At 41.0% G+C, this 22,451-nt stretch overlaps 1 protein-coding gene across 15 annotated transcripts in view; it reads right to left on the bottom strand.

Annotated features, from left to right (window-relative positions):
- The window catches only part of PXDNL (peroxidasin like), a 480,152-nt gene that overhangs the window by 46,484 nt on the left and 411,217 nt on the right, over positions 1–22,451 (bottom strand). For 11 of the 15 annotated variants that reach the window (XM_058444093.1, XM_058444094.1, XM_058444096.1 and 8 more), the window contains 2 exons: positions 9,654–9,788; positions 6,942–7,150 (listed from right to left, as the gene is read on the bottom strand). In XM_058444093.1, the coding sequence (XP_058300076.1) occupies positions 6,942–7,150; positions 9,654–9,788 (344 nt within the window). Of the gene's footprint in view, positions 1–6,941; positions 7,151–9,653; positions 9,789–15,822; positions 15,995–19,996; positions 20,084–22,451 lie in introns of those variants that run through there. The other 4 variants (XM_058444099.1, XM_058444101.1, XM_058444102.1 and 1 more) reach the window with 4 other exon arrangements.

Below are 22,451 nucleotides of genomic sequence, written 5' to 3'. Positions count from 1 at the left end.
AAAAAAAAAAAAAGAAAGAAAGTTGTGCTAAATAAAAAAATTGCTCTAGATCACTTAGTGATTAACAGAGAATTGTCTGTGCAGTTGTTGGCACTTCTTGTTACCCACGGAGAAATACATCACATCAGGTATTATAGAGATTCAGTTGTAAGGAATTAATGAATAGACTGCTTGGTTAAAGTGAGTAGATTCTTTACCTAGCACATTCTTTGATCTATTTGATTTTATTTGGTTGGTTTTTTTTTATGGAACCCCAGGTAAGGAGCATACTCCAAGCTCTTGGTATTATCCTCCTGATAATTGTAACAGCAGTCTCCCTGCTGTGTTGTATTCTCTCAAAAATTTTAAACATTTGCATGCAGCCATCTGTAGAATGTCAAATGGTCTTTCTTCAACTGGAATGACAAAAACTCAAAGAAACGTGATCATGAGAACATCATAGCCTATGAATGATATGCTGAGACAGAAAACCCAAAATGATGGTAAATGAGAGTGGTGGTAAGTCCCTAAGTATTGGTCACATGCTCACCTAAGTGAGAACCTTACCAAAAAGGGAGAGGAGGTTTTTCAACAAAATTATGGGAGGTCATTGTTTTGGACTGAGCTCCTGCACTAGGCCCCAACAAACCAGACAAAAGCAAAATGGAGGCACTTATGCTAAATGCAACATAACCAAACTGAAACTTTAGGGAAGGAGACAGGTCCTGTAAAATGACCATTTTTTCCCCCTGTAAACAGTGGATTCCAACAAAAGAAGGTTGCCCCTACTGTAACCCTCATGCACACACAAATTACTTGACATTTATGATGATGACAGAGTGACATTAATTCCTAAAGTTTTGGTCTATCTCCTAAACTTGAGAGGATGACCAAAAGAGGGAAATTGCTAAATTAAGTTTAGCCCAAAGCTGCCTCCTTACATATTTTACGTTTGGCCTAAAGATGTCTGGGCATAGTGAACCTGACTTGAAGTGCAAACAGACTGTAATCAACTCTTGTGCCAGCTGAGCCTCATCATCAGTTGGCCAAAGGCAGCCAACTGTTCAAATCGGGTTCAAATAAGGCAAAACCCAAGCTGTGACCAATTTGGCTGCTCCTGAACCTCACTTCTGTTTTCCGTACATTGCTTCTCTTTTTCTGTCCATAAATCTTCCACCACTTGGCTGTGCTGGAGTCTCTCTGAGCCTGCTCTGGCTCAGGAGGCTACCCTTTGTCAGTTAAAGTCTGTTAAATTTAATTTGTCTAAGGTTTTTAACAATGTACACATCTGTATGTGTACACACCTATACATGTATACAGACATAGAAGATACGTTCTACATATTTATGTATGTAATGCATATGCAAATAATGGGAAAAACAAATAAGGCTAATTTGAAGAGGAAAGCTCTAAATAACAGTAAATGAAGTAACTAAATTAAAGAAAGTCCCCATATTAATGAAGCCCTCTGTACACTGGGACCTGACGGTGGGCAGTGCACAGGGAGAAGGAGCAGCACAGGTGAAATGCAGCAGCTACTTTGTTATAGACAGGACCAAGGGACTGAAAGAAATCTACGTAAGCATAAAAAAATTCAAATAAACCGGGTGCAGTGGCTCACACCTGTAATCCCAGCACTTTGGGAGGCCGAGGCAGGCAGATCACAAGGTCAGGAGTTCAAGACCATCCTGGTCAAGATAGTGAAACCGTCTCTACTAAAAATACAAAAATTAGCCAAGTGTGGTGGTGGGCGCCTGTAGTCCCAGCTACTTTGGAGGCCGAGGCAGGCGAATCGCTTAAACCCGGGAGGTGGAGGTTGCAATGAGCCGAGATCGCACCACTGCACTCCAGCCTTGCGACAGAGCAAGACTCCGTCTCAAAAAAAAAAAAAAAAAAAAAGAGGCCGAGGGCGGTGGCTCACGCCTGGCATTCCAGCACTTTGGGAGGCCGAGGCAGGCGGATCACGAGGTCAGGAGATTGAGACCATCCTGGCTAACATGGTGAAACCCCGTCTCTACTAAAAATACAAAAAATTAGCCGGGCGTGATGGCGGGCGCCTGTAGTCCCAGCTACTCGGGAGGCTGAGGCAGGAGAATGGTGTGAACCCGGGAGGCAGAGCTTGCAGTGAGCTGAGATCGTGCCATTGCACTCCAGCCTGGGCAACAGCAAGACTCTGTCACAAAAAAAAAAAAAAGAAAAGAAAAGAAAAGAAAAAGAAATTCACATAAAAGGAAGCAAGCACGTTGCTGCTGGGTAAATGATGAAACCATTTCAATTTAGTGACAAGCCTGGGATGTTCACCCTCACCATTGCTAACACATAGCATTTGCAGAGAGCTCAAACAGATTGATTAAAGGACAAAGACCATGAACACACAATGCACACAGCCAATCCCCGAAACCAAAAACCATGGAAAAAGCTGTTTAAACAAACTAACAGAGAAATGAAAATTAAAATGAACTTGAGATCATTAAGTTTTTACTCACTGCACTATCAAAAAACCAAGGGCTATATTACCAATTGCTGGTGGGGAAATAAAGTGGATATTAATATAATTGTTTGTGGAATTGTCATGTTTATCTTTTTAGAAATAAATCTGACAACATTTTTTTCATTAAAAAGCCTATATCCTGTACCTCAGCAACTTCACTTTGGGAATTCTATAAGAACCTAGCCTATGGAAATATAAACCCTGATATGCAAAGTATGGCTGCATGAATTTTGGTATATACAATCCTATCCATTAAATACTAAGCAATATTTTAAAGGAATTACTTATATAACAGATACATAGAATGACTTGAGGAAATTTATGGAAAAAAATGCACGACAATGGATTTAGTTAAGGGCAAAAAGAAAAAAACACCATGCTGTTTTAGAATAGTTTGAAGAGAAACTGAAATTCATGGGTTAAAAACTGTGGATAGGGCCGGGTGCAGTGGCTCATCCCTGTAATCCCAGCATTCTGGGAGGCCAAGATGGGTGGATCACCTGAGGTCAGGAGTTTGAGACCAGCCTGATCAACATGGAGAAACCACGTCTCTACTAAAAATACAAAAATTAGCCAGGTCTGATGGCGGAGGCCTGTAATCCCAGCTACTCGAGAGGCTGAGGCAGGAGAATCACTTGAAGCCGGGAGGGAGAGGTTGCAGTGAGCCAAGATCCAAGATCATGCCATTGCACTCCAGGCTGGGCAACAAGAGCAAAACTCCATCTCAAAACAAAAAAAAACAAAACAAAATGGTGGATAACAAAATTCTTCATTGAACATAATAAATGACACGAAAACTACAAACCAAGTCCTTAACACCCCAACTTTTTCCAGTTTGATCACCCATACAAACCCATAGCCTTACAGCTAAGTGACAGAAATCCTAGCTCCATTATTTAGATCTCATGCCTTCTACCTACAAAGAATAACAAGATATAATGATGTAAATCTTGATTGTATTTATCTTACCACTGTTTAAACAGACTCAGAGTCCATTTCAATGTGTTTAGGAATTTAGGAGAAGAGTTTCTCTAGGAATTTAAAAAAATGTGGTTAAATTTGGAAGATGCTGGTATCAGTATTAACCAGTAGGCTATTATTCATGGGAAACAAAAAATGAAAAAAAAAAATAGCCCTGTTGAAAATAAAATTATTCTTTAAAACAACATACAGAGCTGAGGGTCAATTTAATCATACACTTCATTCTAACAAAATGAACCACTAGGCCTGCTTGGAGTGGCCATTTACATCCCAAACGGAGGTCTCTATTTTACTCCAGGATAATGCCAGTTAAAAGAATTAAATCTGCTGGGCGTGGTGGCTCACACCTGTAATCACAGCAATTTGGGAGGCTGAGGCAGGCAGATCACTTGAGATCAGGAGTTCAAGACCAGCCTGGCCAACATGGTGAAACCCTGTCTCTACTAAAAATACAAAAATTAGCCGGGCACAGTGATGCGGGCCTGTAGTCCCAGCTACTTGGGAGGCTGAGGCAGGAGAATCACTTGAACCTGGGAGGCAGAAGTTGCAGTGAGCTGAGATTGCACCACTGCACTCCAGCCTAGGCAACAGAGCGAGACTCTGTTTCAAAAAAAAAATAAAAATAAATAAATAAATCATTTAAACACCATCGCTTATTTTAATCTGAGAGTGAGATTAGCAAAGGAGAGGGAAGAAATCTATTAATACAACATGAATGAACACACAACAAAGACAAGTGTACTGAGTAGTGACATAGTTTCTAGGTCCTTTAATACGCCTTCTCTGTGTGGGAAATTCACAACTTCAGTTCTCAGGGATGGACTCAATTTAGTCAACACCAGCACTTCTCAACTGCCTGACTTAACTCAGACCATTAAAATGTATAACCTACCTGAAACTACGGAGCCACAGTCTAGAAACTAGTTCCTCAGAGATCTGAATGTTCCAGCAGGCCCCTAATCTACCTAGAGAAATGTTTCTGTTAATTGGGAAGTGTAAGAAGCCCATTCCATAAGAAAGTGGTCCACTTTTGAGCAGTTACTAAACACCTTTTTTAAGCCACTCATTTTAAACTGTCTTTTAATTTTTCCGAAAAATCCATGCTTGTTAGTCAAAAAGTACACGGAAAAATACACATGTATCCATTTGTAATAGTTCTCATTACAAACATTACATTAGGATTGGAACTACATCAGGCATATTCATATCTTTAGGTAATTTTGCTACTGACATGACTTCTGAGCATTTTTATAGTGCCATAAAAAAAAAAAAAAAACACTGTATGTTTGTATCCAATTAAGGAGTAGATGTTTACTGCTGGCTTATTAATTTCCAGGCATTTTTTAAAGACACTCACAGAGAAAGAGTATTCTTACTATTGGTTGGGACCACAGATCTTGATAAGAATGCCGCACAAACTCAAGACACCAACCCTCCTCTGGTCTGTTATATCCTTGCATTGCATTTTCCGTAACAAACATTGCCCACAGCAGATTCATTACCATTTAAATAACCAGAGGAGCCCTCCTTGGAGTCTTCAATGTGGAACAATGGCAATGGGGGGAGGGCAGCAGAGGAACCGCCCTCAGTGGGGGCCTGCTCGCTGTCTCTGTGCCATGCACCTACCCTACAGGTGCTACCAGGTGGCGGTGCATGCAGAGGAAAGAGCAAAGGCCTTCAGTTCAGCTGTGGGACCTTAGAAAACGGATTTAGTTTCCAGGAGCCTTATTTTCCTCGTATGTAAATCAGAGATAATAACAGCCACCTTGAAAGACTCAGGACAATTATATGAGCTAGGTGTTTCCATGAATCACCTATCACATGGCCAGAGGTGAGAAGAGCTAGAAATGGTATGTGTCAGTATAACGGGCACGCAGCCCTGGCCTCTACACGGAGCCATTGCTTCCTTGCAGGGCACCGCTGTGGTCATCACAGCCCACACCCTGCCATGCCATCTATCTCTCCCTCTGCTCAGCAGGCCCTATGTCCCATCCCAGGGACATTGGAGAAGAAGGAAAGGAGTGTTACTAGTTGCCATTCATATGGTTTGTATATTGTTCTCTGCTCCCCCAACATTCTGAAGAGGGGGGACTATTTCATTATTCCTGGATCTAATCACTAAGAACTTGAGGTAAGGGAAAGAATGCCACCCTCCCCAGAGTACCACATTCCTTTCTGCTGTGTCTGATAAAGCACCACCACAGTAAAAAAGACAACCGTGACTCAGGTGTCATTGAGTCTGGCTCTGTCACCCAGGCTGGAGTGCAATGGCACGATCTGGGCTCACTGCAACCTCCGCCTCCAGGGTTCAAGCGATTCTCTTGCCTCAGCCTCCCAAGTAGCTGGGATTACAGGTGCCCACCATCACGCTTGGCTAATTTTTGTATTTTTAGTGGAGATGGGGTTTCGCCATGTTGGCTAGGCTGGTCTTGAACTCCTGACCTCAAGCAATCCACCCACCTTGGCTTCCCAAAGTGCTGGGATTACAAGCGTGAGCCACCGCACCCGGACAGTGTTCTATCACACTTCTAGGTGGCTTTCAATTTCCTCCCCTGACCACAAATCTCTAGTACTACTTAGGTACTGAGAATGATCATTTCAATCCCGGAGAACATCAGAACTCCCAGGCCCATGGCCACTACACGGAGCAGGCATGAGGCTATGGTGGCCCTTGTGTCACTGGCGTCCAGAGGAACTGCAAGTACCCTCCATGTGACAGACACCTGCTCACTGGTGAAGGTGTCAGCATGTTCTGCTCCAGAACCATCAGGTCCTCAGTTCACCTCTAGGTTTCAACAAACAATACATCTTTTCTGTGGCCCTGGCTCCACCACTTACACATCTTTGGACTTTGAGAAAGTCATCTAATATTTTTGAGCCACACTTTCATCAAAGGAAAAAGAAATCCACATTTCTAAAGGGAAATTGTGAGAACAAAACAGATGCTTATAGAAGCACCTTAGGGAAAGTTTGGTTCGTAAACGGTGATGTTGTAGACATCACCAATTCTGTTGTACCATTAGGGAAAGTTTTTTCCTGACTCCATCAAAATTTCCTTGTACTTCCAGTGAGCATCACTGCAACATCTTATGAAGAATGAATGGTCTAAGTTAGCCAAGTTACTATAAACTTTCATTTCTCTCTTGTTAGATGAACCCCAAGAAGCAGATATAGTCAGTACCAAGTGATTGGCATTTGATCTTTGGTGCAGAAATCTGAAATGCAATAAGAAGTCAGAGGCCAGTTTTGCCAGCAAGTGTCCCCATTCTAACAAGGTTAGTGTGGAATGGAAGAGGATGGGCAGGTTGGGAGCCTCTGTTTTTCCTGGTGTCCACCCCTTCATCATCCGTCAGATTTCCAAAAGGAAAGTTCTGTGTTGTTGGCTTTTTGTGTATCTTTGTTTAAATTGCATAATCTTTACCACTGAAAACAATTCAAGAATGCGAACATGCACATCAATCCAGATCGTGCTCATTGCATTATTACTGACCTGCACAGCAGTCTTGCCACACTCGCAGGTCCACCTTCGGGATCTCGCTGCAACTCAGGTAATCCTGTGGGTATTCTGCCTTTACAAAGACATCAGCCTGCACTTGCTGAATGCTGTCACCATTGTCACAAAGCACCCGGCCCAGGGACGCCTGCTTCAGCTGAGTGAGTTGTGCCGGGGTAAATACTCCAGGGTTTTCATACCAGAACCTGGTAGTCAACCAAAAAAAAGGCATTGTCATGGGTTTGTGGCCTGAGAACTCAGCTGCACGTCAAACAGCCACAATGCACCAAGAAGAGCTCAACATAAAAGATGCATACGGAAAGAATTATGCTTGTTCTCCAACTGAGTATCCTTTTAATTCTCTCCAATATTTACAACGTTCTTAAATCACATGCTTCTGACCTATCACTTTCTACTCAAGCTTTACAAAATGATTCAAAGGAAAGTTTTCTAAGGTTTTCCTCCAAAAAAGAAAAGTCCATTATTACATTTTTAATTTCTTTTAATTTTTAATTTTTTTTTGGCTACATTCACTCTGTAGCCCAGGTTGGAGTGCAGTGGCATGATCTCAGCTCACTGCAACCTCCACCTCCCGAGTTCACGCAACTCTCCTGCCTCAGACTCCCAAGTAGCTGGGATTACAGGATCCCGTCACCATGCCTGGCTAATTTTTATACGTTACTAGAGACGAGGATTCGCCATGTTGGCCAGGCTAGTCTTGAACTCCTGGCCTCGAGTGATCTGCCCACCTAGACCTCCCAAACTGTTGGGATTACAGGAGTGAGCCACCGCACCTTGCCCTATTGTTACATTTAAATTCCATTAACTAACCTTAGAAATTGTCTGAGCAATGTAATATTAACATGTTTGCCTAAGAAGAAAATAGCACTTTTGATCATTAATATATACTATTTGGTCATATCTATCAACTAACTAGAATAAGCACATTCAATTTTAAATGAAAGGATACAGTCAATTTTAAATAAAATAACTATTAAAGTCAATCTTTGGGTACATTCAGTAAAGTCAATCCTTGGGTTCATTCATTCAGTAAATATTTGAATATCATATGCCAAGCACTTTTTCGTGCTGGGTATAGAGCAGGAAATTAAGATGGTAGGCAAAAAGACTTCTTGCCACTATCTTGATGTGATGGACTGAGCTGTGTCCCCCTAAAATGTATATGTTGAAGTCCTATGCCCCAGTACCTTCGAAGGTGACTCTATTTGGAGACAGGGCCTTTACATCGGTATTTAAGGTAAAAATAGATCACGTGTGTGAGCCCTAACGCAGTATGACTGGTGTCCTTATAAGAAAAGGAAATGTGGACATAGGTAACAGAGGGAAGACCATGGGAAGACACAGGGAGAAGATGCCATATACAAGCTGGAAGAGACGCCCCGGTAGGAATCAACTCTGCTGATGCCTTGATCAGCATCTAACCTCCAGAATTATAAGAATAACAGATTTCTGTGGTCTAAGCTATCCAAGCTATGGGACTTTGTTACAACAGCCTGGCAAACTAATATATATGGGGAAGACAGCTTAACCCCCAAACTGAAGCTTTTTCCATTATTTTCAGTCTTTGACTACATAGATTCTTAAACTATTGCCAGTTGAGCATATTAACCCAATTATATGAGTCAAGAAATTCAGTGTTAAAAATGATTTTAAAAAATTAATGAAATATGCTATGATTGTTACCAATGTGCAATAAAGGGAATTAAATCCTTTGCTACTTTGTCTATAATTTGTAAAGGGAAGAGAATTAAAGTAAAGAATAATTTTTATTGTAATTTAAGTAAAAACTAAGCTCTGGGCTTTGTTTCAAGTCTTACATGCATAATCTCTGCAATAATACAAAAGGTTATATTGTCAAACAGATTTACAAGATTCCTAGATCTTACTCAACACTAAGCTTCACTAATGATTCAGAAGATACCATGCCCTGGAACATACTTGATTCCAAGCAATGGAAGAGCATGTGTCCACTCAGGAGAGGCTGCTTAGGTTTGTATTTCTTGGTTTTTATTCTTCGTTAGTCTTGGAACAGTAAACAGATTACATGACTAACTTACATTCTCCAGCCCGCGTTTCCCATTATTTCATGATTAAATTTATTTACAATGAACACTATAGATAAACCAAGAAATTTTAGAGAAGAGTTCCCAGTTATGTTTCCACTTGTAAATGCCCTCATAATGTAATTTTACAAGGAGATCTGGTCTAGGGTCAGCAGGTCTTCCTCCATGAGAATGAAGGGAGGGAATCTCAAGGCTGCTATCAGTTCCTTCCTTCTCAACATCATTGAAAGCTTCAGACATTCTATGGAATAGGTACAATTGTTATTCACACTTTACAGATGAGGAACCTTGTTCCGAGTGATACATGTCTAAAGTTAAACAGCTGTAAGTGGTGAGACTCAGATTTAAGCACAAAGTAGTCCATCTAGCCTTTATCCTCTCAATCACCAACTTCTATTGCCTTTTGAGAAATTCTGTTTCTTCTCTTCTTACAAAGATTTACAAAAATAAATGTTATCTGATAATATTAGTGGTTACAAAAGTTCTGTCACCTAATGCTGTCTGATACTTATTATACTCAATATGCATTAAATCATAAAAATATGAATCACAATGTTATACATATACATTTTGGGTCAAAAACAACTTTTGTGATATTTAATAAGTATAACAGATAATCCTTCACCTATCTCCATCTCTTAGCCGCTGAAACTGGGTAACAAACAGGCACATAAGTGTTGGTCCCACTCTCGTACCGGGAATCAGATCTTCAACCATAAGGGCGGGCCAGAGGTCAATGTCACCTGGAGAGCCGTACAACCTGGAACAGAGACAGGCAGACAGCGCATGCCTGAGACTGGAAGTGGAATTGAAAATATTCCTTATATGAATGACCACCAAGCATTATTTTATCCACAGAAAAAAAGAAAAGTAGATATGATTATTACTGTATTCTCATTTCACGGGGGAAAGCACTCAAATGAAGGAACCCTCAGGGATCACCCCGTAGGCAGGAGGTGGAGTCATAACCTAACCAAGGACCTATGACACCAAGCCTCATGCAATGTCCCCTGTGCAATTCTTTATAATTATTCTCTAAGCATATGGAGTATAACTGTATATATATATGCAAGTGTGTGTGTGTTATGTCATGTATAAATGCATCTAGCTAATTCCTTCAGAAATACATAGAAAATTAACAATTCAGCATTGAGAAATGTCCACGTCAGTGTATATGCTAGGTATGCTAAAAAGTCAATAGAAAATCATAATTTGAGGAGATGATAAGATAATAAGTGTTAGGTAAGTTTTCTCTTGCTAAAAGGCAATAAGTATTTGATCTAAGATTTGAAGCAATTTTTAAAAACAACAAACAAACAAAAAAGCACAATGCAAATGTTGATTATAAGCCAACAGCCTTGGCTCACCACTCAGAGAAAGAAAATATGATCCATATGCTTGACACTCCCAGTAGGAGCCACTCTGATTGTTTTTTTCTCTGTACTCTAATGATAAACGTGACACCAACTTAACTTGTCCCTTGTTTAATTTTATTTCATACATATGATTCCCTAAACTACAAATAGTTTAGTTTGCATGTTTTAACCTTGTCACAAATGGAAATATAGTGTTCATACTTCCTTTTTTTCACTCAACAGTTTACTTGGCGACACAGTTGTGTGGTTGCATATATTTGTACTTTCTTCATTTTCTCTGCTGTATAGGAAACAGTCTATTATTGGAAACCATTCCAATTTAGTTTAGTTACACTGGTGATGAATACTTGTGAGGTTTTCAACTTTTACACTATGAACATTCTCTACATGTTTCTTCATATGCACAAGAGTTTCTCTAGACTAGGCATCAGCAAATTTTTACCATAAACGGCCAGACAGCCAGTATTTTCAGCTTTGTGGGACAACTGTGGGTTCTGTTGCAACTACCCAACTCCTGTTTTGCATAAAAGCAGCCATAGACAGCATATAAACAAACAGACATAGTTGTGTTCCAATAAAGCTTTATTTACAAAATTAGAAAAGTAGGTCAGATTTGGCCACTTGGCTGTGGTTTGCAGATCCCTGCTCTAGATTATGTTGTGCAAGAGCTAGAATTCTGAGGGCAGAGTATAGTATCTTCAATTTTAATAGTTAATGCCAAACTGCTATATGAAATTGATGTATGATTCATATTCCCATAATGAGTACACAGAATTACTCTATGATAGATATCCACATGTATATCTTCAATTTTAATAGACAATGCCAAACTGCTATCCAAAATGGATGTACAATTCATACTTCCACAAGAAGCATATCAAAATTTTCCGTGTCACCTGGAGAGCTGTACAGCCTGGAACAGACAGACATATTATTCCTTGACATATTGTAACTTATTCCATTTTACTTTATTTTGTTAGTCAACTCTCATCACTGCTGCCCTTCCCCACTTTCTCCTTCTTGGTTTCTGATAATAGGTGGACTTTTTAGATTTCCAAGTGCCTGCTTGAATGTTTGAGTGCTGTTTAATTCCACTTTGAATGTTGTGTTATTGTTTCCTCCTGTTTCAATTCTTTTTCTGAGAGATTTTTCCTCTGAAATGTTTTGATTTGCATTTCTGTTTTCTTGTTACATAGCTTTATTTGAAATACATCTCTCTCTCTCTCTCTCTCTCTTTTAATTCCTATGCATTTCATGAAATGAATTTCTGGTTGGGTAGCATACTCTTCTTTCACTATAGAGAAGTGCAGTCTTTTTTATGTCTGTTTTGGTGGTGATGGGGAGAAGTGGGAGTTAACATGTTTTGTTTCTCTTCTTTCTCTTTTTTTTTTTTTAGACGGAGTCTTGCTCTGTCACCCAGGCTGGAGTGCAGTGGTATGATCTCAGTTTTCACTGCAAGCTCCACCTCCCGGGTTCACGCCATTCTCCTGCCTCAGCCTCCTGAGTAGCTGGGACTACAGGTGCCCGCCATGACGCCTGGCTAATTTTTTGTATTTTTAGTAGAGACAGGGTTTCACCGTGTTAGCCAGAATAGTCTTGATCTCCTGACCTCGTGATCCACCCTCCTCAGCCTCTCAAAGTGCTGGGATTACAGGCATGAGCCACCGTGCCAAGCCTTGTTTCTCTTCAAGTGCTAGAGCATCCTTAATTTCATTTCATTCTGCTTTAATGTCGCCATCAAATCTGAAGGGGCACTCTACCCTTTCTCTACACACACACACACACACACACACACACACACACACACAAAGCCATCTCTGGACACTATCAGATTTGTAACTGGTGTTGATAACTTCCAGGTTTCCAGAATTTCACTTGACAACTTAGTACTTGGTGCTGGAGTTTTTCCTTCCAGGGTTGTTTTTTTTTTTTTTTTTTTTTTTAAGAGACAGGGTTTCACTTTGTCACCCATGCTGTGTCCGGAATTGGTGGGTTCTTGGTCTCACTGGCTTCAAGAATGAAGCCACGGACCCTCGCGGTAAGTATTACAGTTCTTAAAGGCGGCGTGTCCGGAGTTTGTTTTTTCTAATGTTCAGATGTGTTCGGAGTTCCTTCCTTCTGGTGGGGTTTGTGGTCTCACTGGCTCAGGAGTGAAACTGCGGACCTTCGCGGTGAGTGTTACAGCTCTTAAGGCAGCGCGTCTGGAGTTGTTCCTCCCGGTGGGTTCGTGGTCTCACTGGCTTCAGGAGTGAAGCTGCAGACCTTTGCCGTGAGTGTTACAGCTCATAAAGGCAGCGTGGACCCAAAGAGTGAGCAGTAGCAAAATTTATTGCAAAGAGCAAAAGAACAAAGCTTCCACAGTGTGGAAGGGGACCCGAGCGGGTTGTCACTGCTGGCTCGGGCAGCCTGTTTTTATTCTCTTATCTGGCCCCACCCACATCCTGCTGATTGGTAGAGCCAAGTGGTCTGCTTTGACAGGGCGCTGATTGGTGCGTTTACAATCTCTGAGCTAAACACAAAGGTTCTCCACATCCCCACCAGATTAGCTAGATACAGAGTGTCAACACAAAGGTTCTCCAAGTCCCCACCAGAGTAGCTAGATACAGAGTGTCGATTGGTGCATTCAGAAACCCTGAGCGAGACATAAAGGTTCTCCAACGCCCCATCAGAGTAGCTAGATACAAAATGTCGACTGGTGCATTCAGAAACCCTGAGCTAGACACAGGGTGCTGATTGGTGTGTTTACAAACCTTGAGCTAGATACAGAGTGCTGATTGGTGTGTTTACATACCTTGAGCTAGATACAGAGTGCTGATTGGTGTATTTACAATCCCTTAGCTAGATATAAAGGTTCTCCAAGTCCCCACCAGACTCAGGAGCCCAGCTGGCTTCACCCAGTGGATCCCGCACTGGGGCTGCAGGTGGAGCTGCCTGCCAGTCCCGCCCCGTGCGCCCACACTCCTCAGCCCTTGGGTGGTTGATGGGACTGGGTGCCGTGGAGCAGGGGGCAGCACTCGTCAGGGAGGCTTGGGCCACACAGAGGCCCACATAGGGGGTGGGAGGCTCAGGCATGGCGGGCTGCAGGTCCCGAGCGCTGCCCCCTCAGGAAGGCAGCTAAGGGCCAGTGAGAAATTGAGCACAGCGCTGCTGGCCCAGGTGCTAAGCCCCTCATTGCCCAGGGCTGGCGGGGCCAGACAGCCACTCCGACTGCGGGGCCCGCTGAGCCCACGCCCATCCTGAACTCGTGCTGGCCCGCAAGCACCGCACGCGGCCCCAGTTACTGCCCGCACCTCTCCCTCCACACCTCCCCGCAAGCTGAGGGAGCCAGCTCCGGCCTTGGCCAGCCCGGAAAGGGGCTCCCACAGTGCAGCGGCAGCTGAAGGGCTTCTCAAGTGCTGCCAAAGTGGGAGCCCAGGCAGAGGAGGCACCAAGAGCCAGCGAGGGCTGTGAGGACTGCCAGGATGCTGTCACCTCTCAGTTCTGGACTGCAGTGGTGCAACTGAGAGGTGACAGCATGCTGGCAGCCCTCACAGCCCTCACTCGCTCTCAGCGCCTCCTTGGCCTCGGCAGCCAGATCCCACTCTGGCCATGCTTGAGGGGCCCTTCAGCCCACCGCTGCACTGTGGGAACCCCTCTCTGGGCTGACCAAGGCCAGAGCTGGCTCCCTCAGCTTGCAGAGAGGTGTGGGGGGAGAGGTGCAGGTGGGAACTGGGGCTGCACACGGTGCTTGCGGGCCAGCACAAGTTCCGGGTGGGAGTGGGAGTGGCCAGCTGGCACCACCGGCCCCAGGCAGTGAGGGGCTTAGCACCCAGGCCAGCAGCTGCGGAGGGTGTGCCAGGTCCCCCAGCAGTTCTGGCCGGCCAGTGCTGCACTCGAATTCTCGCTGGGCCTCAGCTTCCTCCCTGCGGGTCAGGGCTCTGGACCCGCAGCCCTCCATGCCTGAGCTTCCCCAACACCGTGGAATCCTATGCAGCCTGAGCCTCCTGGATGAGCGCCACCCCCTGCTTCTGCTCCACAGCGCCCAGTCCCATCGACCACTCAAGGGCTGAGGAGTGCAGGAGCAGGGTGGGGGACTGGCAGGCAGCTCCACCTGCAGCCCTGGTGCAGGATCCCCGGGGTGAAACCAGCTGGGCTCCTGAATCTAGTGGGGACTTGGAGAACCTTTATGTCTAGCTAAGGGATTGTAAATACACCAATTAGCACTCTGTGTCTAGCTCAAGGTTTGTAAATGCACTAATCAGCACTCTGTATCTAGCTAATCTGGTGGGGACTTGGAGAATCTTTATGTCTAGCTAAGGGATTTTAAATACACCAATCAGCACTCTGTGTGTAGCTCAAGGTTTGCGAACACACCAATCAGCAGCACTCTGTGTCTAGCCCAAGGTTTGTAAATGCACCAATCAGCACTCTGCATCTAGCTACTCTGGTGGGGACTTGGAGAACCTTTATGTCTAGCTAAGGGGTTGTAAACACACCAATCAGCACTCTGTGTCTAGCTCAAGGTTTGTAAATGCACCAATCAGCACTCTGTATCTAGCTAATCTGGTGGGGACTTGGAGAACCTTTATGTCTAGCTAAGGGATTGTAAATACACCAATCAGCACCCTGTGTCTAGCTCAGGGTTTGTAAATGCACCAATCAGTGCTCTGTGTCTAGCTAATCTAGTGGGGACTTGGAGAACTTTTGTGTCTAGCTCAGGGATTGTAAACGCACCAATCAGCACCCTGTCAAAACAGACCAATCAGCTCTCTGTAAAATGGACCAATCAGCAGGATGTGGGTGGGGCCAGAAAAGGGAATAAAAGCAGGCTGCCCAAGCCAGCAGTGGCAACCGGCTGGGGTCCCCTTCCACTCTGTGGAAGATTTGTTCTTTTGTTCTTTGCAATAAATCTTGCTGCTGCTCACTCTTTGGGTCTGCACTGCCTTTATGAGCTGTAACACTCACTGTGAAGGTCTGCAGCTTCAATCCTGAGGCCAGCAAGACCAGGAACCCACCGGGAGGAATGAACAGCTCTGGACGGGAGGAATGAACAGAACAACTCCAGATGTGCCACCTTAAGAGCTGTAACACTCACCACGAAGGTCTGCAGCTTCACTCCTGAAGCCAGGCAGACCATAAACCCACCAGAAGGAAGAAACTCCGAACGTGTCCGAACATCAGAAGGGACAAACTATGTACACATCACCTTTAAAAACTGTAACACTCACCGCGAGGGTCCGCGGCTTCATTCTTGAAGTCAGTGAGACCAAGAACCCACCAATTCTGGACACACGATCACAGCTCACTGTAGCTTCAAGCTCCCGGGCTCAAGGGCTCCTCTTGCCACAGTGCCAGGACGCCCCAGCCTTTTCTGTATTTTTTCTTCCATCCTTCCCATTCCTTTGTCCATGGAGACTTTTTTAATTAGCTTACCCTTCTTTTTCCCAATCCCACAAACTTCCAGTGAACGTGTAATTCCAGTTGCAGCTCCGATAACTTATTTTCAAACTTGCCAATGAAACTCATGCCATTTTTTGTCTCTCACTAATTCTGAAGGTATGAGTCGTGTTATTTTGTGTTCTCTTTGTTGATCTTACAGATTTGGAGAAGGCTGTGGTGAGAGATTTAGAAGTAAGGGACAATTATTTTCCTAGGGCTAACCTGAAAATATGTCTTTTTCAAAAAATTTTTGGTAATCTGAGGGGTGTGAAATGGTGTTTCATTATGATTCTGGATCTTCCTAATGAATTATACAATTGAACATCTACATGTTGATTGAAAATTTAGTTTTTTCTTATGTGAAATGTGTATTTATACCTTTTACACTTTTTAATTGGGTTTTCTTTTCTTACTGTTAATTCTCTATATATTCTGAATGCTAATACTGTGATCTATGTCCAAATGTATTCCTTGTATTTATGGTGCTTTTAATCATTCTCATTATGATGGATTCTGAAGAAAATATTTTCTTAATCTTAAGGTCATTTAATCAATTTTTATATCAAGTTTACAATTTTTTGTACCTTACTGAAAATTTCTTCTCCCAATGCCATAGAGATATTCCCTTTTATTTTTTGTGAAGTTAAAATTTTGCCTCTCAGATTTAATTCCCCTATCCATCTGGAAATGATTTTCATATATCATATAAGATCAGAATCCATACTCATATTTAATCCAAGAGTAGCCAGTTGGTACAGCACCACTTACTGAATATGTTCTCACTTCTCACTAATGTTTCTTGCAGCTCTTTCAGATATGGTATTTCCATATATGAGCCCTTTTTCTTGTGGCTTTCTATTCTATTCTATTGTCTTAATTACTAAAAACTTTATAACAGGGTATCCAATCTCTTGGCTTCCCTGGGCCACATTGAAAAAAGAAGAATTGTCTTGGGCCACACATAAAATACACTAACACTAAGAATAGCTGACGAGCTAAAAAAAAAAAAAATCACAAAAAAACTCATAATATTTTACAAAAGTCTATGAATTTGTGTTGGGCCACAGTCAAAGCCATCCTGGGCTGCATGCCTCCCACAAGCCGCAGGTTGGACAAGTTTGCTTTATAGGAAGGGTTGCTAACTGGAACATCAAGCCACCTTACCATGTTCCTCTTGGCCATCAGCTTTACCAATTTAATTTTAAAATCAGCTGTTCATGCTACAAAGAAGCACTACTAAGCTCTTCACTGGCACTACAATAAATATATCATTTGGGGGAAGTACTGACATATCAATATTACTGAATCTTTCTACACCTGAGAATGCTCGTTGTCTCCACTCTTTAATAACTATCTGTAAGTCTTCTAATTATCATTACAACACAATGCACGACTTGTTAGACTTCTTCACGTTTTCTTCTCTTTGGAAAAGCAATTTTTCTTTATATTCATTCCCATTTACTGCACAGAGTATTAGCAAAAAAAAGTAATATGGCAGTTTTATCCTTTCTGATCTTTATCTTATGTTATTGTCTTGGTTGTACTTTCAATACAATTTTGAAATTGCTGCCATTTATGTCTATTCATATTTTTAAATGGAATGTTTCTAACATTTAATTAATGCTTGCAATGGATTTTTGAGATGTTCTTTATTTAGTTAGGATGTTCCATTTTTCCTAGAATTCTAACAGCCTTTCTTAAATTCTAGAGAAATATTGCACTTTATATCGAATGTATTTTCTACCAGTACTGAAATGATCACCTTTTTCTTTTTAATCAGCTTATGACCTAAATTATATCAACACTTTAAAACTCTTGGACAAATTATATTACTGAAACGAACCTATTATGGTCATGTTATATATGTATGTATATATGGCATTCAACTTCAATTTTCAATGCTTTGTTTATAATTTTATATGAGATGTCTTGTAAATTTCCTTGCCTCATAGTGTTATTGTTTATTTTAATATAAAAATGTTACTGGCCTGAGAAAGTAAGTTAGATAGTGTTCCTTCTTTTGCATTCCCTAAATGACTCCATGGGCCTTTGGAACCAACCAAATCACATTTATAAATGGAACACTAGGTTTGATTGAAGAGCATATGTCAAAACTTTATTCCGAACATCTTCTTTCCCACTTAGATCTTCTAGTCTTTTACCAAAGCATTTTGTTTCTCTTTATTGTTCTGTGTCTTATCCTGTGTTTCCAATAAAATGAGTAAAAAAAAAAAAATTTGTCCAACGCTGCACCAACCTCCAAAATAAGTAAACAATATTTTGTTAGGTAAGAACTAAATTTTAATTATTGCTATGAGTTGAGTTGTGTTCACATGAAAAGATATTAACATGGGGAAGTCCTGCCCCTCAGTATCTGCTAATGTGGTAATACTATTTGGAGGTAGGATCTTTACTGATGTAATCAAGTTAAGATTAGGTCATTAGGGTGGACCCAGATCCAGTATGACTGGTGTCCTTATTTATTTGTTTATTTATTTTTGAGACAGAGTCTCCCTCTGTCGCCCAGGCTAGAGTGCAGTGGTGCAATCTCGGCTCACTGCAAGCTCCACCTCCCGGGTTCACACCATTCTCCTGTCTCAGCCTCCCGAGGAGCTGGGACTACAGGCACCCATCACCATGCCCAGCTAATTTTTTTTTTTTCTGACCAGAGGCCCAAAAGATATGGTTTAATTAGAAAAACAGAAACACTAATGACAGGTTAACTGCTAAATTATAGCTATTGCTGACTTTAACTTTCATAACAGTGAATTTTATTATTATTATTATTATACTTTAAGTTTTAGGGTACATGTGCACGAACGTGCAGGTTTGTTACATATGTATACATGTGCAGAGACGGGGTTTCACCATGTTAACCCAGGATGGTCTCGATCTCCTGACCTTGCGATCACCCGCCTCGGCCTCCCAAAGTGCTGGCATTACAGCACTCCCGGCCATGGTGTCCTTATCTTTAAAAGGGCAGTTTGAACACAGACTGAGAGTGAGAATGCTGTGCTACAGCAGAGGCAGGGACTGAGGCACTGCAGCTGCAAGCCAGGGAAACCAAGGGTCTCCAGGAAACCACCAGAAACTAGGAAGAGCAAAGGATTCTCTCCTCCAAGACCCTAAGGAAGCGTGGCCCTGCTGACACCTTGATTTCAGACTTCCAGACTCCACAGCTGTGGGATGATAAACTTCTGATGTCTTAAGCCACCCAGTGTGTGGTCCGTTGTTAACACAGCCTAGAAAACTAATATAATTATGACCTCCCATTGACTTTATGCTAAATTCACTCCTAATTTTTAAAACAATTTTCCTGCCAAAAATGAGACTATTGTCCTAAATCTTACACCTGCTTATTTTTAGTATAATGTAATTTTAATGTATCTTTGAAGAGACCCTTCAATTAATTTTTAATAGGCTTGATTTTGTACAGCAGTTTTAGGTTCACAGCAAAACTGAGTGAAAGGTACAGAGATTTATCATACACCCCTGCATTACTTCTTTAAAATAAGTTAAAAAAAGATATCTTGATCTCTGAATGGTTAGAATTAAATTATGCAGAATATGAGAAATAATAATAATGGAAATCAGAAAGTTACATAGGGTCATATTTATGTCTATGAACTGTAAGAGTCCAGAAAAAAATAGTACTTAGAAGTTTTAGAAGTTAGAACATTGCACTTTCCCAGAGAGTATAATCCTGGCTTTGTTAACTTCAGCTCTTCATCACTGATCTGTTTCTCATGTCTTAAATAATTCAGCTAAACATTAACTATTCCTATCCTTATTGTTCTATATTACTTTACCATGGCTCACCACAGCAGCTCCAAGAAATGTCGGGAGTCTTCATGCAGATCCTATATAAGTAACTTATTAATCATGTAAAGCCTATGTTTGGAAAAATAAATCCTCCCCACTTTCCTTAGAGGGAAGTCTGAGATCCATAAGCTCTCAAAACATTTCTTATTAATTCATCTGCATTACTCTGGAGAATGTCAATTCTATTTTTTTTTTTTTAACTTTTCCAATCATAGACATTGTAGCTCTTCTTTTGTGGTTATAATTGGTCATTAGCAAGATTATAAAGCAGCTTCTGTATTAATAGCTTTGGTATGTCATTTCACTTGTCAACTTTCACCCCCAAACCTAATGTTAAATATTTGTTCCATACCTTAAAATGAGAATCCAATACAAAGCGGCGTGGTTTTATGACAGCAAAGACATCTGTAATCTGAGATGGCATCCAAGGGCACTGTCCCTGAAAGTGAGAATGACAATACACACCAAGCCCCTTTCTGTTGTGTGCAGCAGCAAATACAAAGGGCGCTGGTACCTTTGGCCACAATTCCCCTAAATGCAGACAACATGAGAGAGTACTGCCCAAAGCAGGGCTGCAAACTGCCATCATAAAATCTCCTGGCTTTGGTAATGTACCATCTAACTGTGTTTAAATTTACCTTTTAACCTTTTCCATGACTGCAAACCAAAACCACATATGGAATAATAAGAGTAAACAGTCTAGCTATATTAAAAAAAAAAGTGATGCTTTTGTCGCTATTTTGATATACAGAGAGTTGAAAGAAAAGATTTGCAGACCTTGAAATGAACTATTTCATGCCACAAAGACCACAGTGTCAATCCATATCTAATTTCATAATGACAGTTTGACTTAAAGTCGGCTTTAGAAGGAAGGATAATAATAATAACTTTCATTCAACTGGATCATACAGAGACACAAGGGCAGGTCCTATATGGAATCTTTTCAGGGTTATACATGCTCACCTAATTCAGAGAGTGCAAGATAGATATGCAGCAATGTATGGTGTTAATGAAACAAATAAAAATCCTTCCCCAAAACACAAAGGAAAGGTGCTTTGTGATAAAGTGTCCTTGTGGAAAAGCTTTCTGAGAGACATCTGGATTTTTGGAGCAAATATGATCATTTAGTAGCTTTTAGAGAAAAAATATATTTGAAACATGTCCTTTGGCAAAAAAGGCAAAACGCCCTTGTGTACTGTCACACAGAACAAAATTTCCTCCGCCTCAGGATGACTGTATCAATTTAAGGGAAGTAAATGACATTTTACATCAGAGAAATTAAAACGATGAAAACATCCTACCCTACCAGCATGATTAGTCACATCGGACACATGGTACAAAATAATCTTATGGTTATCAGCACTGAAATAAAGGTGAATGACAAAAAAAAATCTTATGGTTAATTTGTCATTAACAACACCAGACAGAAAAATTGTTTCTTTACTTGTAAAAAAATTTTCCCAGAATACTTTTTATTAAAAGCTATCTTGGGACTCTAGATATCTAATTTCCTCAAAAATCTTAAGGACATCACATTTTTGTAAAAATAAATTCTTCTACAATTGAAAACGTATGCATTTTAGAAAACTATATATAAAGCTCTATGTTAACAAACATCTCTGTAACAGAAATAGCACAGAAAAGTAAACAAATGGGAAAAATGACTCAAGCGACTTTTATTTTTAAACAAGTATATAATACTATTCATTTTTTGCTTTTATGGGAGGAGGAACTTTTCTTTCTACTACTACTTTAAAGGAGGAAAATAATCTAAGCTATTTATATAAGATTTTACATAGAACTAAAATGTGATAGTCATCAAATTTTCAAAAGCAGAGTACAGAATATAGAACTCTGTAATTATGTCTAAGAATAAAAATAATCATTTATACTTTGTTTTGTGATTAGAGGAGAAAGGAAAGAAGCGATATAAATATAAGAAGAAAATTAAGAAACAGAATAAAATCAACGAAGGCAGAGACATCAAGAACAAGACAGAGATAAGTCCAGGCAGTCATTGAGACTGAGATAGACTTCCACATAAGAAAAGAGACAGGTCCATATCCAATAAAAATTCACATGTATTGAACAGTAGCATATTTGAACAATACTTGCAGCATGACAGCTATTAACAATTAAATCATTTTTTAACTCCAATGGATAATTTGCTTTTTGCTATCACCTTCAGGATGAAATACAAATAAGTTTTTTTAAAGCTATTTTATTAAATTCTACCTACATACAGTAACCCTTCGAAATCCTGGGCCTGAGACATATTCTCCTTTTATTTAAAAGGTTGACTAAATAAACATCAAGTGTTAAAGACACACAGTCTCCAGGTGAGACTCCCTACATCATAACCACAGAAGCAGAAAAATAGCTAAAAAGGAAAAAAAAAAAAACACTTTCCACTGTGTAGGACAATGTCATTAAATGTTATGTTTACACACTACATAAGATTAGTTAGCATACATTCTGGGGTAAGTAATCTACAGTAATAAATCATGCTTTTAATTCCTGATTGAGAAATTACAGATTAACTTTCCATTCAATCCACATATTCCTAAGGATTCCCTGAGTTTTCTAGCCACCAGTCTAGACTAAAAAACGACTAATTAACAGCTCCTGATTTAAAGAGCATAGGCCAGTCAGAAGGCATAAACAGATATTTAAAACATAAACTACATTTTCATACCATGTGATATGGTTTGGCTGTGTCCCTGCCCAAATCTCATCTTGAATTGTAGCTCCCATAATTCCCGTGTGTTGTGGAGGGGAGCTGGTGGGAGATAACTGAATCATAGGGT

Source organism: Hylobates moloch, unplaced genomic scaffold (assembly GCF_009828535.3).
Source record: "Hylobates moloch isolate HMO894 unplaced genomic scaffold, HMol_V3 SCAFFOLD_9, whole genome shotgun sequence".
Classification (NCBI taxonomy): domain Eukaryota; kingdom Metazoa; phylum Chordata; class Mammalia; order Primates; family Hylobatidae; genus Hylobates; species Hylobates moloch.
This window is presented reverse-complemented; position numbering and strand designations above follow the sequence as displayed.